At 39.3% G+C, this 25,313-nt stretch overlaps 1 protein-coding gene across 6 annotated transcripts in view; it reads left to right on the top strand.

The window, feature by feature from the left end:
• COL15A1 (collagen type XV alpha 1 chain) overlaps positions 1 to 25,313 on the top strand; it is a 163,026-nt gene that overhangs the window by 31,278 nt on the left and 106,435 nt on the right. For all 6 annotated transcript variants that reach the window (XM_064443767.1, XM_064443771.1, XM_064443770.1 and 3 more), the window contains exon 3: positions 24,083 to 24,630. In XM_064443767.1, coding sequence (XP_064299837.1) covers positions 24,083 to 24,630 — 548 coding nt within the window. The remainder of the gene's footprint in view (positions 1 to 24,082; positions 24,631 to 25,313) is intronic.

Raw genomic sequence — 25,313 nt, 5'->3', positions numbered from 1 at the left:
ATTCTGGAGAGTTTATGTATGGAGTTGGTAGTAGGTAATCTTCTCTGCTTCCAACTGTTTGTAACATAGGAGGGAGACATCTGTAGACAGTTTCACATGTGTGGATTAAAGGAAGGTTACCAAACTGGCTTAAAAATTGTTGAAATCCAGTCTATTCAGTCGCACCATTGAATAACCATTAGCATATCTAGGTTTTGATGGATGCGAGAACTTTTGTTGTATTATGAGAAAGGAGAATATTAGTGTGATTGAGATCTTTTGAAGTAAAATAAGTGTGTTTTCCAAGAGCTGTCTAATTTATGGAAATATTCCATTAAAACATGGCTGAGAAATCATCAGATAAAGTTCTGGGACCATATTTTAAGATGTGCTTGGCGACAGCAAAAGTTTTTGAATTGATTTTTTAAAATGTTTTAGGAATAAGCTATAGAAATGTATTCTGCTTCAGTAGTTATGAACTACAAAAAATTGTGGTTCAACAGTTGTGGTTCATTAATAGCTCATCTGTCATGAAAATAGCTATCCAGTCATAAAAAAGTGTTTATTTGATATCAATCAGGCAGAATGTTTCACTGGTTCAGATGAAATTTTGTTGTATGCCTGTGTCTGATCCAGATCAAATAAGAATGGGTAATCCAGGAATACACAAATTTTAACTTAATGCTCAATGCTCAATTCTACCATATTGGCTTTATAGTACCAGTGAGGAGACAAGCAATTCCTGGCAGACTGTAAAGGCAGTCTGTTCAAAGCTAAACTAGAAAATGCTGTCTTAACATTAGGTTGTGATTATATTTTTATGCAATTCCAGAAACCCTGGAATCTAAATTTATTGCACTGTTAAACTATCCCAGAATGATAATCCAAAGACATTTGGTAGGGCTTCATGTTTTATTTTACAATGAGATAATGTGCATCAATGCATCTCTTAAAAGAATTACTTGTGTATCATAAGAATTTTGTTGTGTTACTTTCATGAATTAAAAAAGGTTAATTAAAAAACTATTGTAAACCAAACACAAAATGGGTGCATGAAAATAATCAGAGTTCACAAGACATTTGTAATCCCTGTTGAACTAACTTTCTCTGGCCTATATGAAGTCGTCTTTTCACTCAAAAATAGCGCAGTTAGTAAATTACATTAGTGGCTGTGATAAGTAAATGTTACAATCCTCCAAAGGGAAGTATGTTATTTTTCCAGTTGGCTGTGGAGGCCATGTGCTTTTTTCTCAGTTTTCAGCATATTATTCCTTTCTTCAAGAGATTAAACCACAACCATTCCTACTTGAAGCACTCCACATCTCCTTGGTGCTCATTGTATTTGGGTGCAGGAAGCATGACAGAGAATTAGGCTTGTATTTTCATTCTGTGGCACTACTGGACTAAGTACAAATAGAAGCTCTTATTTCAGACTTGTCTTAAAGGAAATAAATGAGAGATAAATATCTAATCTTAAGCCTGGAATATCTGTAGATGCCACATAGGCAAAGCTGGAGCAAGCAGCATAAGGTCCTGCTGTTAGCAAACACTTCACCAACTGCTTCAAACTTAGACTGAGCAGCTCTTGTTCAGAAAAAAAAATCTGTTACCACATACTATTTTAATGTTTATGGGGATTCCAGAGTGGTTGCATAATTTGAAAGAATTTGTCATACTTGTGCATTTTGGATTATGTAGTCCCAGAAAGAAAATTTTTATCATTATAAAGTGACAAATGGATAAGTTAAATTAAAAAAAAGTGCATGCATATGTGTAAATATATATCTACACACACACGTATCTCAGCAGCATTTATTGAAAGCAGAGTACAGGCTTGTAGGCTTTTGGTGCATCACCCTGCTATCATGGTTAACTACCTGAGCATAATGGCAGTTTGCACAGCAAGAGTTATTTAGTCCTTGGTTTTTAGGCTACTTCTCCGTAGTGGCATGTTTTGCTGAAAATAAAATGGGACTTCCAAGTGGAAGTTAATCAGAGGCTCTCTTCACTATGAAAAATATTTTAAAATGAAAGGATAAGAAAAAATGGGAAAAAGAAATACTTTAGAATCTATTCATTTGGACTTTTTAATAGATATAGATTATCTTTGATATATATTAATACATGGCCTACCTGGATCCCTTTTCACCTTTTGTCTCAAGAATTTAAATTCCTCTCCTGCAAAATGTTGTGTTTGGACATTTTCTGTTCTCTTTGTTTCTCAAGACACTTGCACAACTGTTCTACAATTGTACTGTTAGAATAAGTTCTGGATGGATGTAAAGGGTGAAGGAACTGTAAAGGTAGGCTTGACCATCTGTTGTAATCCCGTGTCTTGGTCACAGAAGCACAGAATCACAGAAGCACAGAATGGTCTAGGTTGGAAGGGACCTCTGGAGGTCATCTGGTCCAACTCCCTTGCTCAAGCAGGGCCACCTACAGCCTGTTGCCCAGGATCACGTCCAGACATTTTTTTTAATATCTTCAAGAATGGAGACTCCACAAGCTCCCCAAGTAAACTGTGCCACTGCTTAGTCACCCTCATAGTGAAAAAGCGTTTCCTCATGCTCAGAGGTTTCTTGTGTTTCAGTTTGTGCCCATTGCCTCTTTTCTGGTCACTGGGCACCACTGAAAAGAGTCTGGCTCCAACCTCGTTGTACCCTCTCTTCCAGTATTTGTATACATAAATAAGAATATAATAATAAGGTCCTGCGTGTCAGGTCCTTGGCACTCTTTTGAGAAAGTTGCCTCTAGTAGCTACATAAATATGAGGCTTCACAGGACCCAAGCTCCCTTTTCTCCAGCCTCATTTCCTGTGGAATACATGTGTATGTGTGTGTGTGTGTGTATATGGAGATAGATAGATAGATAGATAGATAGATAGATAGATAGATAGATAGATAGATAGATAGATAGATAGATAGATAGATAGATAGATAGATATGTATATATAAAGAAGCTCTGTCTGGTTCCTTATAACTCATTCTTCTTTTACTTACAAGTAACTCTTTGCCACAATATGAAGTCTTTGCCACTATGACCAAACCAATGGACCAGGGTACGACTTTCTCAAAAAGTGTTTATGAAGGCAAGGAAAAGGCACAAAAGGAAGGACAATGGTGAAAACATCCACCCTTTTTTAACTACTTATATTATGTTGCCATTCAAATACAATGCTGCTTCAGAAGTAGATTGTTTATTATTAACAGACTGCCGCCATGACCTGCATTACTAACTACTACTTTTAGTAATTAATAGCAGTTAATAGTAACCACCAAAAATTACTAAGCAAGATAGGAGTGTAAAGATAGTGGCAGTATTGCAAGTATTTTTTTGAACATTGTTTTTCCTCCAGGTCAGAATGTGTATCTTTCTTTTGGTTCCCTTTCGGACTGGCACAGACCCCTGTGCTGGGATACAATTCTAGATATCTACTTACTGTTTTTTAAAAACCCATCTGTATTTTTTTGCTTATCAGAATTCACTAGGTCACTTCAGGTCACTGCAGATGTTCACATACCAGATGTGAGTGTAGCCAAACACATTAACATGTGTCACTTTGGCTATGTGGTCATGTAACAGAACCACAAAATTTCAGTTGTAGAAGGAGACATCCTGTCAGATCCAAAATAAATGTCTTGCCCTGTTGAGTCTGAAATTCTGCAGTTGCATTCTATAAGCCAAAATAATTTTTCGATTATTTTCCTTACTTTAAAATAACATAAAAGCCCCCTACGTAGGACCCCATTGCCTGTATCAACTAGTTACTTGGTGTTATTCCAAAGCAAGCGATGCAGCTGCCAGATAGACCACTGGGAACCGAACTGGCTCACAAGGAAGTTAATCTTTATGGAAAAGTTCTTGGGGAGGATATGGGGAAATTGGTATTTTCGCTCTCTGTATTGTAAATTTCAGTATTCTGGTTATACCTTCTACTTTCAGCTGCAATGATAATTAAAAATTGTAAATTATGTTTCTATGGAACATATTTAGCATTTAAACAAGAGTGATGATTAAACAAGAGGGTGATGAAATAACTGAGGAATACAAGTTCAGTTTTATCATCAACCATGCATTTCTACATTTGAAGAGTATCAGTTTGGGTATTCAGGGTAGCTGCTATATTATATAAAATTGTCACAGTTGTACCAAAAGCAGCAGAACTACCATAACTCACCCCATCTGAAAATTAGTTACACTACTTTGTTTTTGTAACAACTACAGAGCTTTTGAGAATGAAGAAACCAATTTAAAAACAATTTTTCCTCAGTTTTCAGAACTGTTTCAGGTTTAGCCTATTACAGTATGGTTCTGCTGTTACTTGAATGTTCTTTATTACTGCTACATTTTGCAAATAGAGTAGCATGTAAAAGAAGATCAAAGCTCACTGTCATCGGAAGTCCTAATGTTTGGCTTTCAGGGGATGAAGCTGAACATGTTGAATTTTTTGTCAGCAGGAATTTTGTGACCTGCTGGATGCCAGTGAAAAATTGGTGAAGCTACTCACTGTAAAACTGTGATGTGGGGATCTGCATCTACTCTGTTTTCTAATCCATGTTCATCTGTTGAACCTTGAACCTTGAAGGACTGACTGAGACAGCTGTGGATTTTTCCACATGCTTCTCTCTTGTTAATCACATTTTCTGGTACCAGGTCTTTTCTTAAGATATATTTTTCCAAGGGATGAGTTGTGATTTGACAGTGGAGATTCGAATAAATGGATTTATCAAGATAAACCACTTCAGCAAAACTACATCTGGATGCATCATCTTCTATGCTTCTCACACAGAAGTCAAGCTTAAAATGTGACCTTAATTGAAGCTATATCTTCCCTTAAAAATCACATGGTGTATGCATGCATGCATACACATGTGCAAGGAGGGTAATCTACTCAGTGATGGAATATACTTATTTCTCAAATACTTTGGCCCATAGAATAGGCTGTCTCTGTTGATTCCAGAGCAGGCATGCTAACTGGTGCATGCTCAGGAAAGTGTACATGGGTATTATTATTCAATTACTAGGACAGTTTGCAAAACAAAACAAAAAAACACATATAAGCTTAATATTCTTCCCAAAGACCCATAAGAGAGAGTGAATATCTAGATCCTGTTCACTTTACATTTTCTTGATAGCTGTGCAAAGGCAGGTAGGGGAGGAGAGAGACAGAGGTAGAGGTTTGGAAGATTACTGTGATGTTTTTGTTGACAAGAATAACAACGCACACAGAAGAGACTGAAGACTGTGATGCCAGTTGGTCTTATACAAGCTCATTACTGTTCAGAGGTCTGGCAGTAGTTTGCACAGCATATGCCACAGAGCAAGACTAAGCTGTGGTATGTTCTCAGGGAATAGGGCTGCAGAACTACTTACAATATTTTTCAAAAAGCCTAAGGTTTGAAAAATGCATCCAGAAGCTGGAGCTCAGTGCATTGGATGGCACATCTTTGTCCAGTGTTTTTGGCAAGAAGCTGTTATGGAAAGTCAGAACACAGACGAAGTCATGTTTGACTATATATGGTGGAGGAGGAAAGTGATTCCAGCTGATGGCGGAAGAAAAGGGGGGTGAGACCAGACAACTGAAAGGATCTGGAGAACTCACTGCTCAGAACTTGGAAAGCTTAGCCTTTAGCCTGCATGATGATATCATTTCCACTACCTGAAGACTTCTGTTGACGTCCTGACACATCAAAGTGCATGCTTTAGTTCAGACATAAAACTTTATGCAACATAGTTATGCTATTACTAACACGCATCTGTGCTTATCACTAGTGAAACCAGTGTCTTAAATTCAAATGAGGCTTACAATACAGTTTTCAGACAGTGAAAATAAAGAGCAAAGGCTACAATCAAAGCCAAAACATGCCAACAACCTTGTGGTTTGTTGTTTTTATTATATGGGTTTCTTTTTTTTTTTTTACTTTCTGAATATTCACTTCAAATGAGCCTTAACAGAAGCAAAATAAATTCTAAGGACATTGCTTTTTCTTCTTCTCATCACAATAATAGCCTCCAGAAAGTAACCTTTGAAATTTAAGCCAAAAGTACAACAGTTTTTGTCAACTAACTTTTTAAAAGCAGAAAGCCAACATGCCAACACACTTTAAATGGATTTATAATTATTGGGTATAGATATAAATCAGCTATATTCTTCAAGTTTGGGATAGCATGCAGTTGAGACTTAGCTGGAAGAGACTTTCAACTGTATATCAAGCATTAAGACTTCAGAATAACTGCTGTGTGCTACTTTTATCTATTCAGCTCTTGAATCAAATAACATTTGAGTGACCTAAAAATGTAATATTCACCAAAAATAAGACTTCTGCTTTTCTCTACATACTCTGGAGGAAATCAAGTTATTTTTGGCCATGCACATGTAAAATACAATATATTCTTTGTGTGGAAAAAAAGGACAAAGTTAATTTCTTTCCCTTCGGTCAAACAACTTTAAATCCTGAATAAAATCTAACAGATAATTCAGTTATTCTAGATATAATCTGTTGATTTATCCACATTGTATACAAGCAGTAGAAATCTGTTCTTGAGGGCAATAAGTTGGAGAGACAAAAGAATTAGTTCAATAATTGAATGTGAAAGTAGAGCTGTTAAAATGAATGTTAGCAAGTTGGAAAATGTATTATCTACAATTTCACTTTGAGTCAGTAATCTTCCTGTTAATTATGATCTACCTGACAATCTGGTCTGTCCGATTTGGTTGCCAGGCAGTGATCAATGGTGTCTTAGCTGGATAACTCAAGCCTTGGTATACCTATAAAATCTTATTTACATGCTACAGCATGATTAAAATAGTGAACTGCATTGATGAAATATCTGATCCATGCAGCTGTTCTAATGTTATCATACTGCTCCTGTCACATTTCCTTGGAAACAGCACAAAGTAAATGTAGCTTTGAATCAGAGAAAAAGTTTGTATTAGCTCTCTCAAGTTTCTTAAGCCACTGTGTGAGACTGCATTTTGGGTCATGTGTGGAGCTGACAGAGCTAGCAGTGATGCCAGTATAGGCCTACACCTGAGGATTTATCCTGAACTTGTAGTATTCCTGTTGTGAAGGAAGTCCCCTAAACATGGATAATGTAATGCCTGAGGCTGTGTGCATCTGAAGCCAGGTGAAAGTAAAGTCACTACACTGATTTACTCCATGTATATGAATGGAGTGCAAAGTCTGAAATATCTATACACAGCATCCCATAATACATCTTATGCTAAGTTCAAGTAGACTTATTTTTTATTTCAGTTTTCTTGTAAAGAAAACTTTTATGTTCTCCTTAATGAAGAAAACAATTCCCCTAATACATGCTTTGCAAAATGTTTATTAAGTCATGTAGCTAAAATCAGATTTGCTTAGTTTACTGTTGCATAGGTTCATGTGTGAGGTCCACAGTGGGAAATCTGTGGTTTGTAAGTAGCAAAAGCAGCTACTCCACTGAGCTGAAGAAAGAGCCTGCTGTATTTGCATTCAAGAGAAGTGCTGTGGGCATGTATTACAGTGATGCATTGAGTTTAACCTGGTTTCACAAGGAAATGAGGCATATATAATTGCAGCATGTGTCTGTGCAACAACAACTGAGTCTGCTTTGAGTCAGAGCTTGTGTGCACCAAACCTGACAAAAACACAGAATTCTGGTGGCCATTAAGTTCTTACAAATCTCATGGAACAGGAACAGAGTAAGGGTGAGAAACTCTTGTTCATGTCTCCACTAAGAGAGGGACTGCTTGGAGGACCAGCAAATTTGCATAAGTTGTTTAATTGCTGGAAAAGCTTTAGTGAGTGCTTACCCTTTCCTGACAACAGAACCCAATCACAAGCAAAAATTCTAGTCAAAATGAGGCTTCAGCAGTTCTCCTACTCACCGAATTTTCTTATTCAGGTGGCCAGTTGAGATTTCCTTCCAATGGAATAGAAAAAAGTGGCCAGCCAGCTCCACTCACAATAGGTTGAAGCGGATGGTTCCCCTCCCAAAGAGCTGAGAGAATGCTGTGCAGAGGTTTTTTCCAAGTTTAGTCTAAAGTGTCAGGAGAATATTAAACTAAATTGACAAAACTCCACCTCTAGGATCATCAAGTCCAACACCACCATGCCTCCTAAACCATGTCCCAAAGTGCCACGTCTACATGTTTTTTTAACACCTCCAGCGATTGTGACTCCGCCACGTCTCTGAGCAGCCTCATCCAATGGCTGGACCACTATTTCAGTAAAGAAGTTTTTCCTAATACACAACCTGAACCTCCCCTGACGCAGCTTGAGGCCATTTCCTCTCAACCTGTCACTGGTAACTTGGGAGAAGAGACCAACACCCACCTCACTACGGCCTCCTTTCAGGTAGTTGTAGAGAGCAATAAGGTCTCCCCTCAACCTCCTCTTCTCCAGGCTAAACAACCCCAGCTCCCTCAGCCACTCCTCAGAAGACTTGTTCTCTAGACCCTTCACCAGCTTTGTTGCCCTTCTCTGGACACGCTCCAGCAACTCAATGTCCCTCTTGTAGTGAGGGGCCCAAAACTAAACACAGTATTCAAGGTGCAGCCTCACCAGTGCTAAGTTCAGGGGCACGATCACTGCCCTGCTCCTGCTGGCCACACTATTCCTGCTGCAAGCCAGGATGCTGTTGGCCTTCTTGGCCCCCTGGGCACACTGCTGGCTCATGCTGAGCCGGCTGGCAGCCAACACTCCCAAGTCCTTCTCTGCCAGGCAGCTTTCCAGCCACTCTTCCCCAAGCCTGTAGCATTGCATGGGGTTGTTGTGACCCAAGGGCAGGACCTGGCACTTGGCCTTGTTAAACCTCATACAGATGTCCTCGACCCATGGCTCCAGCCTGTCCAGGTCCCTCTGTAGAGCCTTCCTACCTTTGAGCAGATCGACACTGCTGTCCAATTTGGTGTCAGCTGCAAACTTACTGAAGGTGGACTCGGTCCCCTCATCCAGATCATTGATAGAGATATTAAACAAGACTGGCCCCAACACTGAGCCCTGGGGAACACCACTTGTGACCAGCCGCCAGCTGGATTTAGCTCTGTTCATCACTTTGTAAGCAAGATGAAAGTGCTTTTGCTTCTGTAATTGTGATCTGTTTTTAGGAGACAACTAGTCAAAAAATCTGTTCTGTGGTGAAAAGTAGCCCTTAAAGGACACATTTATTTCTGTCCCAGCTTTCTTAGCCTTTTAGGTTTCAATGTGAAGGCTATGGCAGGTGAAGTTGGTCAGCATTTAGAACACTAATGTCACAAACAGAGAAAAAAATATGATGCAATCAACAAGGTGGTTCAAGCTTTTTCACAGAAGTGTATCTAAAACAGCTTTTGATGGATCTGGTCCTACTGGTCCCTGGCTGAATATGCCACAGAAGCAGAGTGTGCTTTTGCAAATTGTACTCGCCTATACTGTTTCTGACTGTAAAAGCTTTGTCTAGCCCTAGGCTGCCATTAACAGTGTGCTGTGCGACGTGATCATTTATACTAATGAGTCAGTTTAAAACAAGAAGGTCTTTCACTTAGGACTTTAGCTGGGATTTTAACTTAGAAGTTTTTGTACCAGAAATGACATTTTAAAGATATTTTATTTAATCCATTCAGTGCATTCACTGGGGAAATGAAAAAACATGAGCATAATAAAAGCATATGTGATTAACACTGAGATATAAAAATTGTGTAATGTAGCTCTTGGGAAATTAAATTCTTGGGAAAAGGAAGATGGAAAAACTAAGATTACGTTGGCTGGATTATTTTCTCTACATTTTTACTGGTGCATACAGGCTATAAAAGTATTTATATGTAAAAAATATTAATGTCCAATACATGACATATTTTTAGATTTTACTGTTTCCATATAATCTGCCTTACAATAATTTTTCAGCTTCTCTGAATCCTGGACCTTTATAATATCAAATCTATGAGCTACTAAAACTGATAGTGTAGCAAATATATGAGAACCTACTTAGAAGGATAAAGAGCAATAATAAATGTCAGGTATATAAACTGAAGAACATTTATGAAAGGCATGCTACTGGAAGACAACAAAAGTCCTCCTAAGGACCTGAAAGTAAAACTTTAGTACAAAGTATCAATTTCTGTTGCTTAACATAGAAGAATGGATAGCTTAGTCATCTGAGAGAGGAATACAGTTCACCAGGTCTCACAGTGCTGCGTAACGGTCCTGGATGCATTAAAAACAAATTCTTTAGTTTTCATTTTCTTAATAGGTCTGTAGTCCTTAATTTCAACAACAGAAAACAACAATAAAATAAAAAAACACCAAACAAACAAAAAACCACCATACACCTCCCCAAAAAACCCAAACCCCAGTTATTGCAATATTTTTATTTTTCTGTTCTGATCTAACCTGACCTGGAATTAAGTGATTTTCCACTCTCAGATAAGTGTAAGGTCTCATAAAGATTTGCCTAAAGCTCTAATGATATCCTCTAGATATATCAGCCCCCATCACACAGATACCATGCCAGACTGTAGAAGCTATGCAAATATATCAGCTATTTGTTTCTCTCATGTCCCACTCAAAGACTCCCTGCAGGCAGCCTCTCCGGCTATATTCGGGATAATGCTTGCCCTTGGATATTCTTGGGTAGGCTTGAGGTTCTGCTTGCAAGATCAAACTGCATACAGCATACGAATTTGGCCTGAAGGCAAGCCTCACTAGACATACGGGCTCTGGTTCTTAATGCTGTGATGGAACGGATGTCACGAAAGTGGTTTGAGCTGGGAGCGTGACATCTGGCTTCTTACAGCAGCACTGACTGTGCAAATGATGGTCCAGAGCAGGATTTTCTGACAGAAGAGAGGACCCTGGGTCATTCACAGTGTCAGAGAAAAAGCAGAAAGGTGTGCTGAATTACTCATGGGAAATATAGGGAGATGGTAGTGTTTCAGATTATTTGATTGAGCTAAGAGATTTGGTGTGGTAGGTGTGAGGAGGGGAGGAACATTTCTGGGTAAAATTTCATAAAGCAATTTGTAACCCACAATTCCCCTCTACTCATATCGTTCTTATGCCCCTGTTCTAGAGACAGAACCTTATAGTGGAGATGGAGGCTAGCAAAGACAGCAAGAGCAACTGCCAGAGCTGCTGATTAAGTGCTCTCTATTCTGGCTTCCCATTAAATCTCTTTATATGGGATGAGAATTTATATCCAGGTCAGTGTGCCAGACTATGTCAGTGTCTTTAAATAGGTGTCCGTTTTTCCACATTTGGGCAGAGACTCTCTGCTGGCATGTACCACTGTCAAATCTAGGAAAGTGTCAGACGTCTCTCCCCCAGTACTTTATAAAAGAACTGTCTAGAAATGCATATTTTGGCAATGAGGATGTTGGTCGTGGCCTTGCAAGAATTTTGTCCCTAAAACTTCAAGATAGAAAAAGAGAGAGGAAAAGAGAGAATAAGAATAGCAATGAAATTTTTTTCACTTTTAAAATACACAGCAGATTTAGTTTAATGTACTTTGTCTGATTTCCAAGGTCATAGTGAAAGAAAAAGGGCAGGGTGATAATTCACATCTGTTTTATTATGAACGTAATGGAAATTAAAACATATGCTAACTTAGATGTTGTAAAAGAGTGCACACAGCAGACTCTGACACTGGTGATTCATAAGCAATGTTCTTTCCTAAACCAAGGCTTCAGTCTGATTTATGAAGTCCTGTGTTGCTGCCTAGTGGTGAAATGCAAAAGCTCCTGCTCTCCTGCAATCTCTGAAGACTACTTGTCCCTTGAGCTGGCAATGATATTGCCCATATCATAGTTTACCTATTTACACCACACACAAATTTCATTCCATAAAGCCAGTGGCCAACCTTGCCAGTGCATACTGCTGGGCAGCTGCAATATTCAATACAGACTCTGTAATTCGTATACAGACAAACTTTGTCCAGTTATCTTTAGGAGGGTGGATGTCCTAGAAGCCTGCTCTTTCCCTCTCATACACACACCTGCCTTACTTGAGCAAGGCTGGATGCCAGAGCAGCTTTGCATTGTTCTGAGTGCAAGAACTGCCAAAACCCACTTCACCTCATCACAGGAAAGTAGTAGGGATAGTGTTCTGTATTTCTAAAAAAAACAGTGAAGTTGCTCAAAGTTATACTTTTGTATAAGGTTTTGTTCCACCACCTTGTGCTGAATCCCTTTCCAGATGAGCGCCTGCTTATCTCAAGCCCTGTCCCTTCTGAGCCTCTAACCACCCTTCAACAGTTCAAGTTCTGCTTCATTGGTCTCTCTAATTCCCTCCAGGACCCTTCCAACCAGCCTATACCCATATTCTTCTTAACACAGATAACAGCATAACACCCCATACCTTTGTGCCTCTCTTCCAGCTAATCCTCCTTCTCTCCTTCCCTCCTGCTGGTGCTGCTGTTTGTCCAAGGACCTGAGCCAGGATTATGGCTGAATGTATGGCCTTGGGAATGTCTTTTAACTCAGTGAAGCCTGGTAATGCAGCCTTTATCCTGAAAATATCCCTGTCACCTTCCAGATTTGAACCATTCCTCCCACAACCAGGTGTTTCAGAGAAAGACAACACTACTCATGGATCTCATGTTCATGGACAACTTGGTATAATTTTCTATAGGTAACCTGATCAGGTCGGATCTAGTAATTTGATTCAACATCCAGCAAAAAAAGGCTACTTATTGTGATCTGTTGAGTGTCAGCATTGGACAGAAAGAAACAGGAATTGCGTTACACTGCAGTGACAGAGGTTAGTTTTACATTATGCTGCTGTGATTGTAAATGCTGCTTAGTAGCAGAGGAGCCATGGGTCAAACATTTGGAGTTTTTTAGTACATCTGCTATCTGATCTGGCTACTCAGCTGAGTAGTACATGAGTACTACTCTTGTTACAAGTAACTACTACTAGTTACACACAGAGAAGACCCATGATGCATGGCTTCCAGGTGTGCAGCAGTTGTCATCTAAAAATGACAAATGTCATCTAAATGCAATCAGGCAATGGAGAAAAGGAAGTTTTGTTTCTTGTCCCATCTATCGCTCAAGGGCTGGAGAAAGGCAGATTGATTGTCAGAGAGTTCATGCACTCCACCAGCTCAAAGCATGAAGTCAGTGAAGAAGATAAAAATTAGAGAGGAAGTAATTAAAACGGTAACTCTTGATGTAACAGCCAAGCTGAAAATATCTGTGAATGCCTGTTGCTAAAGCCACTGATCAACCTCTCTGAAGTATTGAGAATAGGTAAAGAATCAGTAGTCCCAAATACAGGAAGTAGACACAAGTTTAAAAAGATCAATCAGATTGCTGAAAGACACAGTTTTAGGCTTCCACTGTTCTTCGTATTCCAAAATAGAATAGAGAAATAATATATTTTCCATCTGTGTAATCTGACAGGATACACAGAAGTAATCAACCATTTATCCTAAGTATGTACACTGCTACACCATTATGATAACCAAGAAGTCTACTTTTCATCAGAGAAATGTCATTTAGAAAGAACTTCTGGAGTTCATTTGATCCAGCCCCCTCTTCAAAGCAGCACTAGGAGTATGGATTTGCCTAGCCAAGTCCTGAAAAACTCCAGGGAAAAATTCCAAATCCTCTCTGACCAAGCTGTGCCAGCACTGCTCCACCGTCTAACAAACAAGTTCATCCTGAAGTCAAAACTGAACTTGCCACATTAGTATAGTATAGTATAGTATAGTATAGTATAGTATAGTATAGTATAGTATAGTATAGTATAGTATAGTATAGTATAGTATAGCATAGGTTTCATATGACTACTTCTACTGAAAGGAAGCATGGAGGACTCCTGTCCCTCCACATTCAGAAATACATCTGTATCTCTGTTAAAGCAGATGCTGACAAATACCAGTTCTGGTATATATAAATAGAAAAAAAGCCCTACTTTGTATTTAGAGAAATTGTTTGTGCAGTCAGGTATAAATCTGCTACGTGCTTGTGACAATGTGAAAGAACTGTCACTCTTTGGTTGCTTGAATACTGGTGTGAATACTATAAAAGAAGATTGCTTCAAAAGTCTCCTTTCTGAAGACAGTGAAAATATTACTGTGCATTACAAATGTGCTCGGACTCATAGAATGAAAGAACCATTGAGGTTGAAAGTGACCTCTGGAGATCATCTAGTCAAATGCCCCTGCTCAAAGCAGGGTCAGCTACTCAGCGGTCCAGGGCTGTAATGCTACTGTTTGCCTTCTTCCATCTTCTCATCATCCTGAGAAGATCATATTATGAACATCATCTTATGATCACTACTGCAAAGACTGCCCCCAACTTTCACATCCCCCACTTCTTCCTTGATTGTAAGTGCGAGGCCCAGCATCCCCTCATTGGCTCCATGATCACCTCTACTGGGAGGCTGTCATTAATGCACTGCAGAAGTCTCCTGGACTGCTTGTGCCCTGCTGTGATGCCCTTGCAGGCTTCTAAATTAATGGTAAATATTTTGCAATGTTTAGCGGGCAAGTTGTTGTGGGGGCGGGGTCAGGGCATGTGTTTGGTTGACGGTCTTTTTACAGAGTATTCCTGCAAGTCCAGAAATCATCTTTTTCCAGGAAGGGCATCTTTACTAATTTGCCTTTGCTTTTTGCACTAGTGCACATGGAAATCAGGGTCCTGTTTCTCCTTCTGACCTTGCAGCTCCCTGACATTTTTCCCTGCACTTGCTACACTCCTTCCATGGCTGGTTGACATTCTGCTTATGAGGCCTTTTGAGCCATTTAGGTATACCCATGAGAGGTATCCCTTCAAAGATTATTCCCTTTTCCATAAGTTCTTTCTTCTTCTTTACAGTCACATATATGCCTACAGATGTGCATACACAGTTCATGATTTTAAAATAGGTGGTTCAGAGTGATTGTTTGACCTTAAATATAGCCTGGGCCATAAGGTTGCCCTAGATCATGCAGCAGACAACGGATGGTTTTCAGTCTATTGACCTTTTGGTTAACAGCTCAGTTAGCTTTGCCACACCACTGTAGTTGGATTGCTAAATATTTCCTAGTTTTGCCTCTCATCTGTTTCTAAGGAAAGCAGGACAATAAATATTTAACGTCTGTGCTATATTCAATATTCTACGCTGCTGTGGCTCAAAGAAACAGGCGTGTTTCAAACACATATTTTTGTCATTAAAGGAGAACAGTTCATTGAGTAAAAGTACACATTAAAACGCCTTGGTTTTATATACGAAAAGCCACGTGTACAAAAATGTATATGGAAGGTCTTTGAGAAAACCAGCGAACAAAACAGTAAGAAAATAGTCCAGTATTAGATCAGAAAAACTGAAAAAATAGCTTGTATGGAAGCCAATTTTTTAATTAGATTGCAAGCAATTTAATTAAATATAGTTTCTCAAACTAGATAAGATGGAAAAAAGGGAAGACTATTATGTGTAATATAGATGCATATTTAATAATGGTATTTAGGTCTGCGAACTATGTACATTTTTATCCAGTAGAGGGCAGAGTGATAATGACAGTAAAGCAGAAGCTGGCAGAAAGTGTTGGAAAACTTGCACAAAAGAATGTCGGGCCTGATTTTGCGTGTCAGTAAGTACTACAGCGTACTGACTGCAGCCTTACTTTTGGGTGTGCAACACCACTAAAAAGGGCTTCTGAGGCTTCCTTAGGCATCTGGAAGAAAATGCTCCAGCCTTCAATACCAATATATTCTATCCATGTTTCCAACAGTGTATCAATGGCAGCTAGAAATGTGTTCAAGCTGGATAGCAGAGCAAATGCTGTTTTTCCTGAGAGCAGCAATGACACTGGCCTCTTCTATTTCATGTAGCACATCTGGCACTGTGTTAAAATATTTTCCTTATTTTTCCCTTTGCAGTACTTGATTAAGTTTTGTTTTGTAGATGTGGAAATCCTTTTCTGTTTTATGTTATTGCTATAAATATTTCTTGCTAACTGCAATACACTTTGGCAGCAGAGGAAAATAAATTTTCTCATTGCATGTAACAACTGTATCCAGGAGAAAACAATGTTCTATTACATTTACAGCATTTCTTTGAATGCAGAGTAGAGACAACATAGGCTGTGCACTGCAGCATTGAGACAGAGATGGCTTATTTAGCCTGCTGGAAAGGGAGCTTACTACCCAGGTTTATGAATATTTGGACTGGAAGAGGACAGAGAAGCGAGATCATCTTGGCTAAAGTTTAGACACAGAAGTGCCTGACATTGGCTGTTCTGAGCCTGGTCTGGTTTTGAAAGCCTTCACAGAATATTGCTTTTATCTCATTGCCTTAAAAGAAAATGAAAAGGAGCTGCCAGCAAGGCTCATGCAGCAGTGAACAGCAGTGGCAGAAGGCATTCTTTCACGGGATTGAAATCCAGCATGATGGAACATGTGCTCTTTTACAAGCATGGGACATGATTATAGAGAGAACCTCTGATAAAAGACTGTCTGAAGAGGAACAGGGGGAAACACTAGGTGAACTTAAGTTATATATCAAAAACAAAGGGAAAGTAATAATTTCATTCAAAAGCCAGAACCCACCCCACTTCCATCCCCAGACCTCTGGAGTTGTCCAAGCCCTCCCTTAACTAAAGCTGCCATGATTTTAGGTACAGAGTGGTTGGCTTCTTACATTTAGCAAATAGCATCTGCCTGAGCATGTTATTCTGACTCTTATGTACCTGTTAAGGTCCATTAACCTGAAGCAGAATCTGGCTAAATGTGGCAGCTAAGGTACCTGAATAATCATGTTAAAAGGCGTTTCTAGCTAGAAACACGATGGATGAAATAAATATGACAATTCTTAAAACATCAGCGGAACAAATTTTACTACTAAAAATTAAGTGGTTGGGGCCAAATATGACAGCCCTTTTAGTCTTTGCAATCATGTAGTTGAGATAGTCCAGCTCAAGCATCTTCCTACAGCATGGAAGAGAACAGCAGTGTGTTTATTTTGCTGTAGTGCAACATGGGTTGGTCACACCGTACAGTGCTAATCATTTTCTTTCGCTCAAAGGACTTGACATCAATATTTCTTTTCTTTTTTTTTTTTTTTAGACTCGGGCCTTTGGAACTGTATGTTTTGAAATGGGGCTAAGATGGGCAATTCTGTCTAGGTCATGGACGACTTGCCTTACCTTTGCCTTTGAACTCTGCTTCTGATATATTTTCTGGTGGTGAAACCAAGGATGAAAGTACACTGACAAACAGTTGTTAAGCCTGTAGCATTTGGCTCTGTTGTAGTAGGTTTCCTAAAGTCTGAATGCTAGTATACTTTATACCAGCTTAGAAGTTAGGTTGTGTGGAAGTGCAGTGCATTAGCTAGAAACAGGGGCTGTGGGTATTCATGTTTTACATGAGCTCTGTTAGACAACAGAAAATACAAATACTCTACTCCAGGTGTCAGGAGGTGTTGTAAGAAAAGTCCAGATTCTAGTCATATTTCTAAAATAGCTTTTTAAATACACCTTTAAGTTCCTGATAACATTAAAAAAAAAAAACCCGGGCAGACAAATTCAGTCATGGTAATGGAGTTGCATACACTTACCACAAGGCTTATGCCACTTCACCTGCACTTATTAAATATGGATAAAGAAGTACATGGATCCAGTGATAAAGACACTGTTAGTCTGATGCAAAGTCTGCTAGGTTTACAAAGAGTCTTTCCACTGATTTCAGTGGACTGGCATTGGTCTGATGAGGCCTGATCATCCAATGGTTTTGGATCAGGTCCAGCATTGGGACTACCCTGCTCCCCATGGGAAAGCATAAAGAGGAAGCAGGCTGTATGAGGTCATGTGTATGCACAGTCCAAAGAGCATCCTCTGGGCTTCAGAATCTATAGATCCAGCAAGGCTCTGTGCCCCACCTAAACTGACCACGCATTTTTTCTGTTCTGTGTTCTTTCAATGATTCAGGGATCTTTGCTACTGCCCTCAATCATATAGATAGATACAGATATATAGATACAACCTGGATATGTCCTTCATCTTGAACTGAGGTCTATTTCCTTTAAGGGTAAAAGACAAATCTGTGTGTCTAGATTATGAGTGACATGCCTCCAGAAGCTGTTAGATTGGAGCAAATTGCCTTTTGGTGTCACTGATTACTCTCTGCACTCTTTCTGTAAAGACAACTAATGCGTCTGAAAGAAGGCTCCTAACCTAAAAGTTACAGATGAGTATAATATATCTGGGACTTTCTCTGCCTCTGCCTCCACTCCCATTTATAAGATATAAATACTGGTTTTGTACTTAAACACTTGAAGCAAATGTAATGGGCCTCCAAGCAGGTAGGATTTTTCCTTTCCTCTGTACTTCACCCCTTGTGAGCAGTAGAAAAGTATTTTGTATCCCACAGGTTTGAGATTCCACCCTGCCTAGTTCATGTCTGGTGAAGATAAGGTATGTTTCTCTTGCACTACACATACCTGACAGTGACCTGGAGAAAAATAAGTAGTGCCATCTGGGGTTAGATGAGCACAAGGGCTTAAGTCACATCTGTCATTTCACAGCTGCAGTTTCAAAATGGCTTTCATGAATGCCATTTCTATACCAGTAATGTTGGTTTTAGGAACTTCTCCAACTGCTGGCCTTCTACTCTCAACATCATATTTCTTTCTGGCTTCTTTTTCTGTCTAATGAGTAAACCCTTCTCCTCCTACCTGTTTCTAAGAAGCTTTGACTCTTTTTTTTCCAGTCCATTTTGAGCTTCATGATCTTCCACTGTTATTGATTGCTGTGCTAAAGACATGAGAGGGAAGCCAGGTATCTTCCAATGCCAAAATCATGGCTTATTGTTTTTACGGCAACACTATTTTCAGTAGTGAAGCGGTGAGGTAATTACATGCAAAAACATAATTAAAAGAAAAAAAACCCTATACTATTATCATCTGCAGTCTTGAAACAATCTATATATTGATTTACAGGATGATTTTTACAACACAGTGATACTTCTTAACTGGTCCCTGGGTGGGAATCTCCAGGTATTTGCAAGTTCTATAACAATTCCAACTATAGCATACAGTAACAAATGGCAACAAATGCAAAATATAGCACAGCTCCTAATTCTAGAGTTATAAAAATGCCATCCCAATTTATGGTATTCTACTACTTTCTTTTTGGGGATAAAATATGGCTAACATTAAAGCTGCTCTGTACCACACCGTCCAGTGCCCCAGGTCTAGGAAACATGGACATAAACAGGATGAATTCTGGATGCTCCCCAATATCTAGTGGCTTAGTAGCAATACATGTTTGAAACAAAATTATACTGGTGCAACATAGTGCTCTGCTGGCTTAAATTTACTTAAAACAGCATAGCATTTACCTATTGATTTAAGGGGAAAAGAAGGCATTTTTATTCCTGTTATATTAACATAGCAGCAGCAGAGGGACATTAATTTATCAGAGATAATTGAATGGGAACAAAACCTGTGGCTGTAAGTCCATATTCTGCTCTTAACTGTAATTGTAGGTCCTGATAAATCCATTAAGAGTTGGGGATGAGATGTAACTACAGAATTTGGATAGAAGCTTCTTGTTTTGCTTTTCTGTAATGGATAGGTGCAAGCTTCTACCCCATCTGCACTGAAGTGCAGATGTTTGCTGAGCCTTCTGACTTGTTTCACTCAGTTGAAAATCCTGATTCTTCTTTACTGCCTTTTGCTGCTACCTTTTGCAGATATGTTTCACTTGTCTCAGAGCCTATACTAAAAAAGCAAGCGTTTTGGGCTCTGTATGTTACTGTTTGGTATGTGACTAGGAAACTGCGGCTAGACTGCACCTTCACATGCGGTGTGGGGAGAATTAACAGGGTTTTTGTATTTGCGAAATCTTCCTTTGAGAAAGAAAAGTGGGAAACTACAGTTCTATTAATTAGATTTACTTCTGGGGTGCACCCTGCTGTCCATGTCTGATAAGATGATTGTTGGCCACTTTAGATATTCTCCATCTGCTTTCTAGGCCACTTCTCCCATGGCTCTTTGGAAGTAGGTTAGGTATCTGCATACACATGCTATATTCTCCTTCAATCTCACTATTTTCCTTACCTTTTTACTCTTGAGTAATGGATTATGGATTTTATTTGTAGTTTAGGTTCCTTTATGTGTTTGTATGTGTGAATACAAAACACGACTTAAGATTAGATTCACAATCAAAAAAGCATAACCTTTGGCCAGAAAAAAAAAAAGAAATGTGGACTTTTCAAACTATTAGGAAGGGGCAAAATCTATCAGACAAAGCATTTAAAAGTCCCTGAGGGAAATAGTTTTTGGATAAGAAGAGAGTTTTTCTGTTTCTAAACATAGCTTCCATACTTTCTGAAAATATGTAAGGGAAACCGTTTCTGAATGGATCACAACAGACTTTTTCCAGTTAATGGGTTCCCTTTGCAAGTAAGTGCCAAAGCTAAAGTACAGAGGAGATGATAGATTAGAATTGGTTTCGACTGGACTATGACGTCTTTGGCACTGGGAGAATATTTTACTATTTCTTTGCAAAACAACTAGGACAATTGAAACCACTTTGCAACACATAGCCCAGGATGGTACTACATATCATTAATGAATAACAATAGTATATTTCAGCTGAAGAATCTCTCTTTAACTCTTCATCAGAACCAGCTAGCCAGGTTTCAGAGCAAAGTGCAAGATTCATTTACTTTGCCTGATTTTAATCAGGTGTTTTAAGCAGTTTTTCAGTTTACTTTGTTTGCAGTATTCAGATGGATTGTCATACCTTTTCCATTACTATTCCATTTGGATTTATTCAGCCTACCTAGCTATTAAAATTATGATAACTAAGTAAGTTTAAAAATTGAAAGATACTTCATCAATCTAAACTAAACTAAACAAATATATGCATTATGAAGTACTTGGGAATGCTTACAAATCATGGAACAGAGATCAAAAATCATAGAATCATAGAATGGTTTAGGTTGGAAGGGACCTTCATAGGTCATCTAGTCCAACCCCCCTGCAGTGAGCAGGGACGTCTTCAGCTAGATCAGGTTGCTCAGAGTCCCGTCCAACCTGACCATGAATGGTTCCAGGGATGGGGCATCTACCACCTCTCTGGGAGAACTGTGCTAGTGTTTCACCACCATCACTGTAAAAAATTTTTTCCTTCTATCCAGTCTAAATCTACCTTCCTTTAGTTTAGAACCATTACCCCTTGTCCTGTCACAATAGGCCTTGCTAAAGAGATTGTCCCCATTTTCCTATAGTTCCCCTTTCAGTACTTAAAGTACTGAAAGTCCGCAATAAGGTCTCCCTGCAGCCTTCTCTTCTTCAACTCTCTCAGCCTGTCCTCATAGGAGAGGTGCTCCAGCCCTCGGATCATTTTTGTGGCCCCCCTCTGGATCCGCTCCAACAGGTCCATGTTCTTCTTGTGCTGAGGGCTCCAGAGCTGGATGCAGCACTCCAGGCAGGGTCTCATCAGAGCAGAGGGACAGAATCACCTCCCTCAACCTGCTGGCCACGCTGCTTTTGATGTGGCCCAGGATACAGTTGGCTTTCTGGGCTGCAAGCGCACATTGTTGGCCTATGTCCAGAATCATGTTATAACCAATAGCTTTGAAATTGTTCTCAATGGTAATATTTAATTGTTTTGTACAGTTTTGTTTGAAGTCACCAGCCTAGGGGAAAGTCACTGTCTCACTTAAGGAATTACACTGTAGGCAAAGAAACAGGATTACCAGTACAATTTTCCTCATATTAAGATCATTTTATCAGTTTAATTTCATCCCATTACATTCCCTGTAACAGAGGACTATCCATGTGAGCAGCTAATGGACACCCATCCTGTTATAGTCTTGAAACCCCCAACTTCATGATGTGGGAGTGGTTCATTAGTATCTTAATGAGAATAAGCTATGCTGAGAGCTGTGAGGTTAATTATCCAACTTCTCCTTGATGGCCAATTATCATGCCTGAACTGGCCAGCTAATACAAACACATGCAGCTTTAGCGCATATTGGGGCAGGGGAGGGATGTAGGAGTGCTACAGGTATTAGAGGCAGAAATAGGTCCTATGTATGTGAGGAAGAGCTTGAGGTATTCCAGGCTGGCAGGATGTACTGAGCTGAAGTGAAAATAATGATGCAGGACACAGATCCTAGGAAACTAGGTGTTACAAGTTCTGAAGCAAAAATTATTTGTAATTACATGTGTATATCCCAAGGTTTAATACACAACCAGGAAACTTCAGCTTATCCCATGACTGGAGTGTATGGGCTGCTGGTAAGATGCAGGTCATCTCAGGGTGAAATGCATCAGAATCTGGGGATGACTTGGTCCTTGACGGGTAGGCTGAGCCAGGAGCCAGCTCCTTGTGTCTCATCACTGTTTACCTTTAGACAGACTGGGAGCTTGTTTTCAGCTTCTGTAAATGTTCAAAACACAGATCTGGGGACTGACTTACGTCTGTTGTCCCTAATGTACTTATAAGATGGTCTGGTTTTAGGTTCTGTCCCTTGTAAATGCCTGCAGTGTTAGACTACCATAGGTGGTATCAGTTCTCCCCACATTGTGTTGGAAATTGCTGAGCAAGCTAACTTTGCTCAATGCTGTCTGGAGACATCACCTTAAGGAACTTTCCTGGTGCACAAATGTCATCACAAGGAAGGGCCTTGGGAATACCAGCAGTGGGAGCCCTAGTGGATGATAGGCTGTGTAGGTACAAAGAAATACCTTACCACTACAGATACTCTTCCAGATATGTTATTTGCACCTGCTGTGGTAGAAGGTGGAAAAGTGAAGTATGAGACAAGTTCAATCTGTTCTTAGTGAGGTTTCAAGGTGGTTTGCCACATCTCTACTGTTCTACCACAGGACCTCTGTTTTCTATGTTACTTTTTTATCTGATGGAGTTAATGTGAGAACTGGTATCTGAGGTAGATAAAGAAAGGACTGCAAAAGAGTAGTTTCAAATACATGCTCTCTTTTACCCAGAATCTGAAGATTTTCAGAAGGCACTGAAGTCTAGGATACACTGGATCAAGAAAATTTAAAAATATCACTTTCTTGGGTCATGGAGGTCTTTTCTCATGTCTGCTGAGGAAGCCAGCAGTTACTTGGTCATGAACTGGACTTTACGAGTGATTCTAGTTTTACATGATGTAGCTATATTAAGACATACCCTAGCACTTTGTTTACTTCTGCATAACAGAAATGCTCTCAAAAGGGTGAAAATTTACACCAGTAAGAAGAATTGAGACTTCTATACAAATAAAGAAACTTAAAATGTACGTTAGAGGGGATTGAAAAAGCAGGAAAGGCTTCAGATTTGAGTGGAGCTCTGTATAGATTCAGATATGAATCACTCATTATTAAAAACAGTATCTTTTTTTTTGCTTGTTTTTACTTCTTAGAAGGATAAAATTAGTAGAAGTTCTGTTTCTGATATGGTGCTAGACTATGCTTTCCCAAGGCTCTAGTGAAAATCGGGTATGGATACTTCACTGTTGTCATTGCTCCTTCATTGTGAAGGAGCTGTCTCTCTGGGCATGTTTGGCACAGATACGTAATTCTGTGTGTTTGCCAAAGCAAAAATACTCTCATTTCAAAACTGAATTTCAATCGCTGAATAGTATTTGTTATGTATACAGTGCAACTAAGGAGATAAATCTGACAGGAAGTGCATAAATAAAATCTAACTGTTGTAGAAGCAGGTGACTGCAAGGGTTAAAGCAAACACACTGTAATTTTTATCCTGTTTGTGAAACGGTGTCATGCTGTTTGTAGAGAACTCTTGCTGTCTTAGTTTGTGAGGATAAAGGATATCAGTTTATTTGGGAAAACAAAAGGTTGTTCAGTCTTCACTGAATCCACTCTGCAAGCACATTCAGTACTTTTCTTTGAAGTAAAATATATGTTGCAGGAGCTACTTGTTATCGCTCAACTTCACCAAATGTTTACATGCGCCTTTCTGTAGCATATGAGTAACCTCAGTTAGTCAAGGACAAAGAATGACCCATGTACTTAGCTGGATGTGTTTAAGCACTAACCGAACTGGGGCCTGCAGTATTAGAAGTATGTTACTGCTATTATAACACTGCATTACAGTTTTTAAGGCCTTTCTTAAATAATATAAATTAAATGGGCTGTGCACCTAAGAATAGATAACATGTTTTTTCTCACACACTTTACAGAACGAGGCTCAAAAGGACATCTTGACCTCACGGAGTTAATAGGAGTTCCTCTTCCTCCTTCCATCTACTTTGTCACCGGCTATGGAGGGTTTCCAGCTTACAGCTTTGGTCCGGATGCTAATATCGGTCGATTGACAAGTGCTATAATACCATTGCCTTTCTATAGAGATTTTGCTATCGTAGTTACAGTGAAACCAAACAGTGATCATGGAGGAGTGCTGTTTGCAATAACAGATGCCTTCCAGAAAACAATTTACCTGGGAATGAGACTTTCACCGGTTGACGACAGCACCCAGAGAATAATTATGTACTACACAGAGCCTGGTTCCCATATCTCCCGAGAGGCTGCTTCATTTAAAGTGCCAGTGATGACTAACAGGTGGAATAGGTTTACCGTGACTGTTCAGGGAAATGATGTTGCTTTGTTCATGGACTGTGAAGAATACCAAAGAGTTCAGTTTGAAAGGTCAGCTCAAGCCTTGGTATTTGAATCTGGCTCTGGGATATTTGTTGGTAATGCAGGAGCCACAGGACTGGAAAAGTTCACAGTAAGTACTGTCCAATAAATTCACATGCCTCAGTGTTTTATGTATGTACTTTCTACCCAAGATAGTCTGCTTACAATGGTTATATCCCAAATGAGGTTACAAATTATATAGGTTGTATTTTCCATACCTGGCTAGGGTTCAGGCAGTGCAGATATATAAACTCTGGCTTAAAATCCAAATGTTCCTAGAACGTCAGAAATTTATTAATGGTTCAGATGTTAAGTTCAATGCTCGGTCTGAATATGAGGAATTTCAAAGTAAATATATCATAAAACTTTATATGGCCTTTTTATGAAGGGCAGATTTCAGAGTATCCGTTTGTTTAACTTCTGAGAATAATACCTTAGTAGAAAATCAATATTTTAAACTATTATTAACTAGGTATGTTTACCTCACATTCAGCATCAGAAAGAGAATGATCTCATCAAAGATAAAGATAATTGGAAGATAACGCTGTATTTCTACAATTTATACATTACTTGAAACTTATCAGGTGCTTTAGAAAAATAGAATGGACTGAAACCACCAGTACAAGGCTCTCAAGCCTTCTTAGCTTGAGCATAAACATCGTTCCTGCTGCATCCCAACTGGAATTCTCAGCCCTTGAGCTTCCAAAACAGAAATGTGAAAGCTGTCAATATGTGTAAGATTGACTCATCGTCAAACTGAAAAAGGAAATGTCA

Source organism: Phalacrocorax carbo, chromosome 2 (genome assembly GCF_963921805.1).
Source record: "Phalacrocorax carbo chromosome 2, bPhaCar2.1, whole genome shotgun sequence".
Taxonomy (NCBI): Eukaryota; Metazoa; Chordata; class Aves; order Suliformes; family Phalacrocoracidae; genus Phalacrocorax; species Phalacrocorax carbo.
Note: the sequence above shows the minus strand (reverse complement) of the source record. Positions and strands in the feature narration are given on the sequence as shown.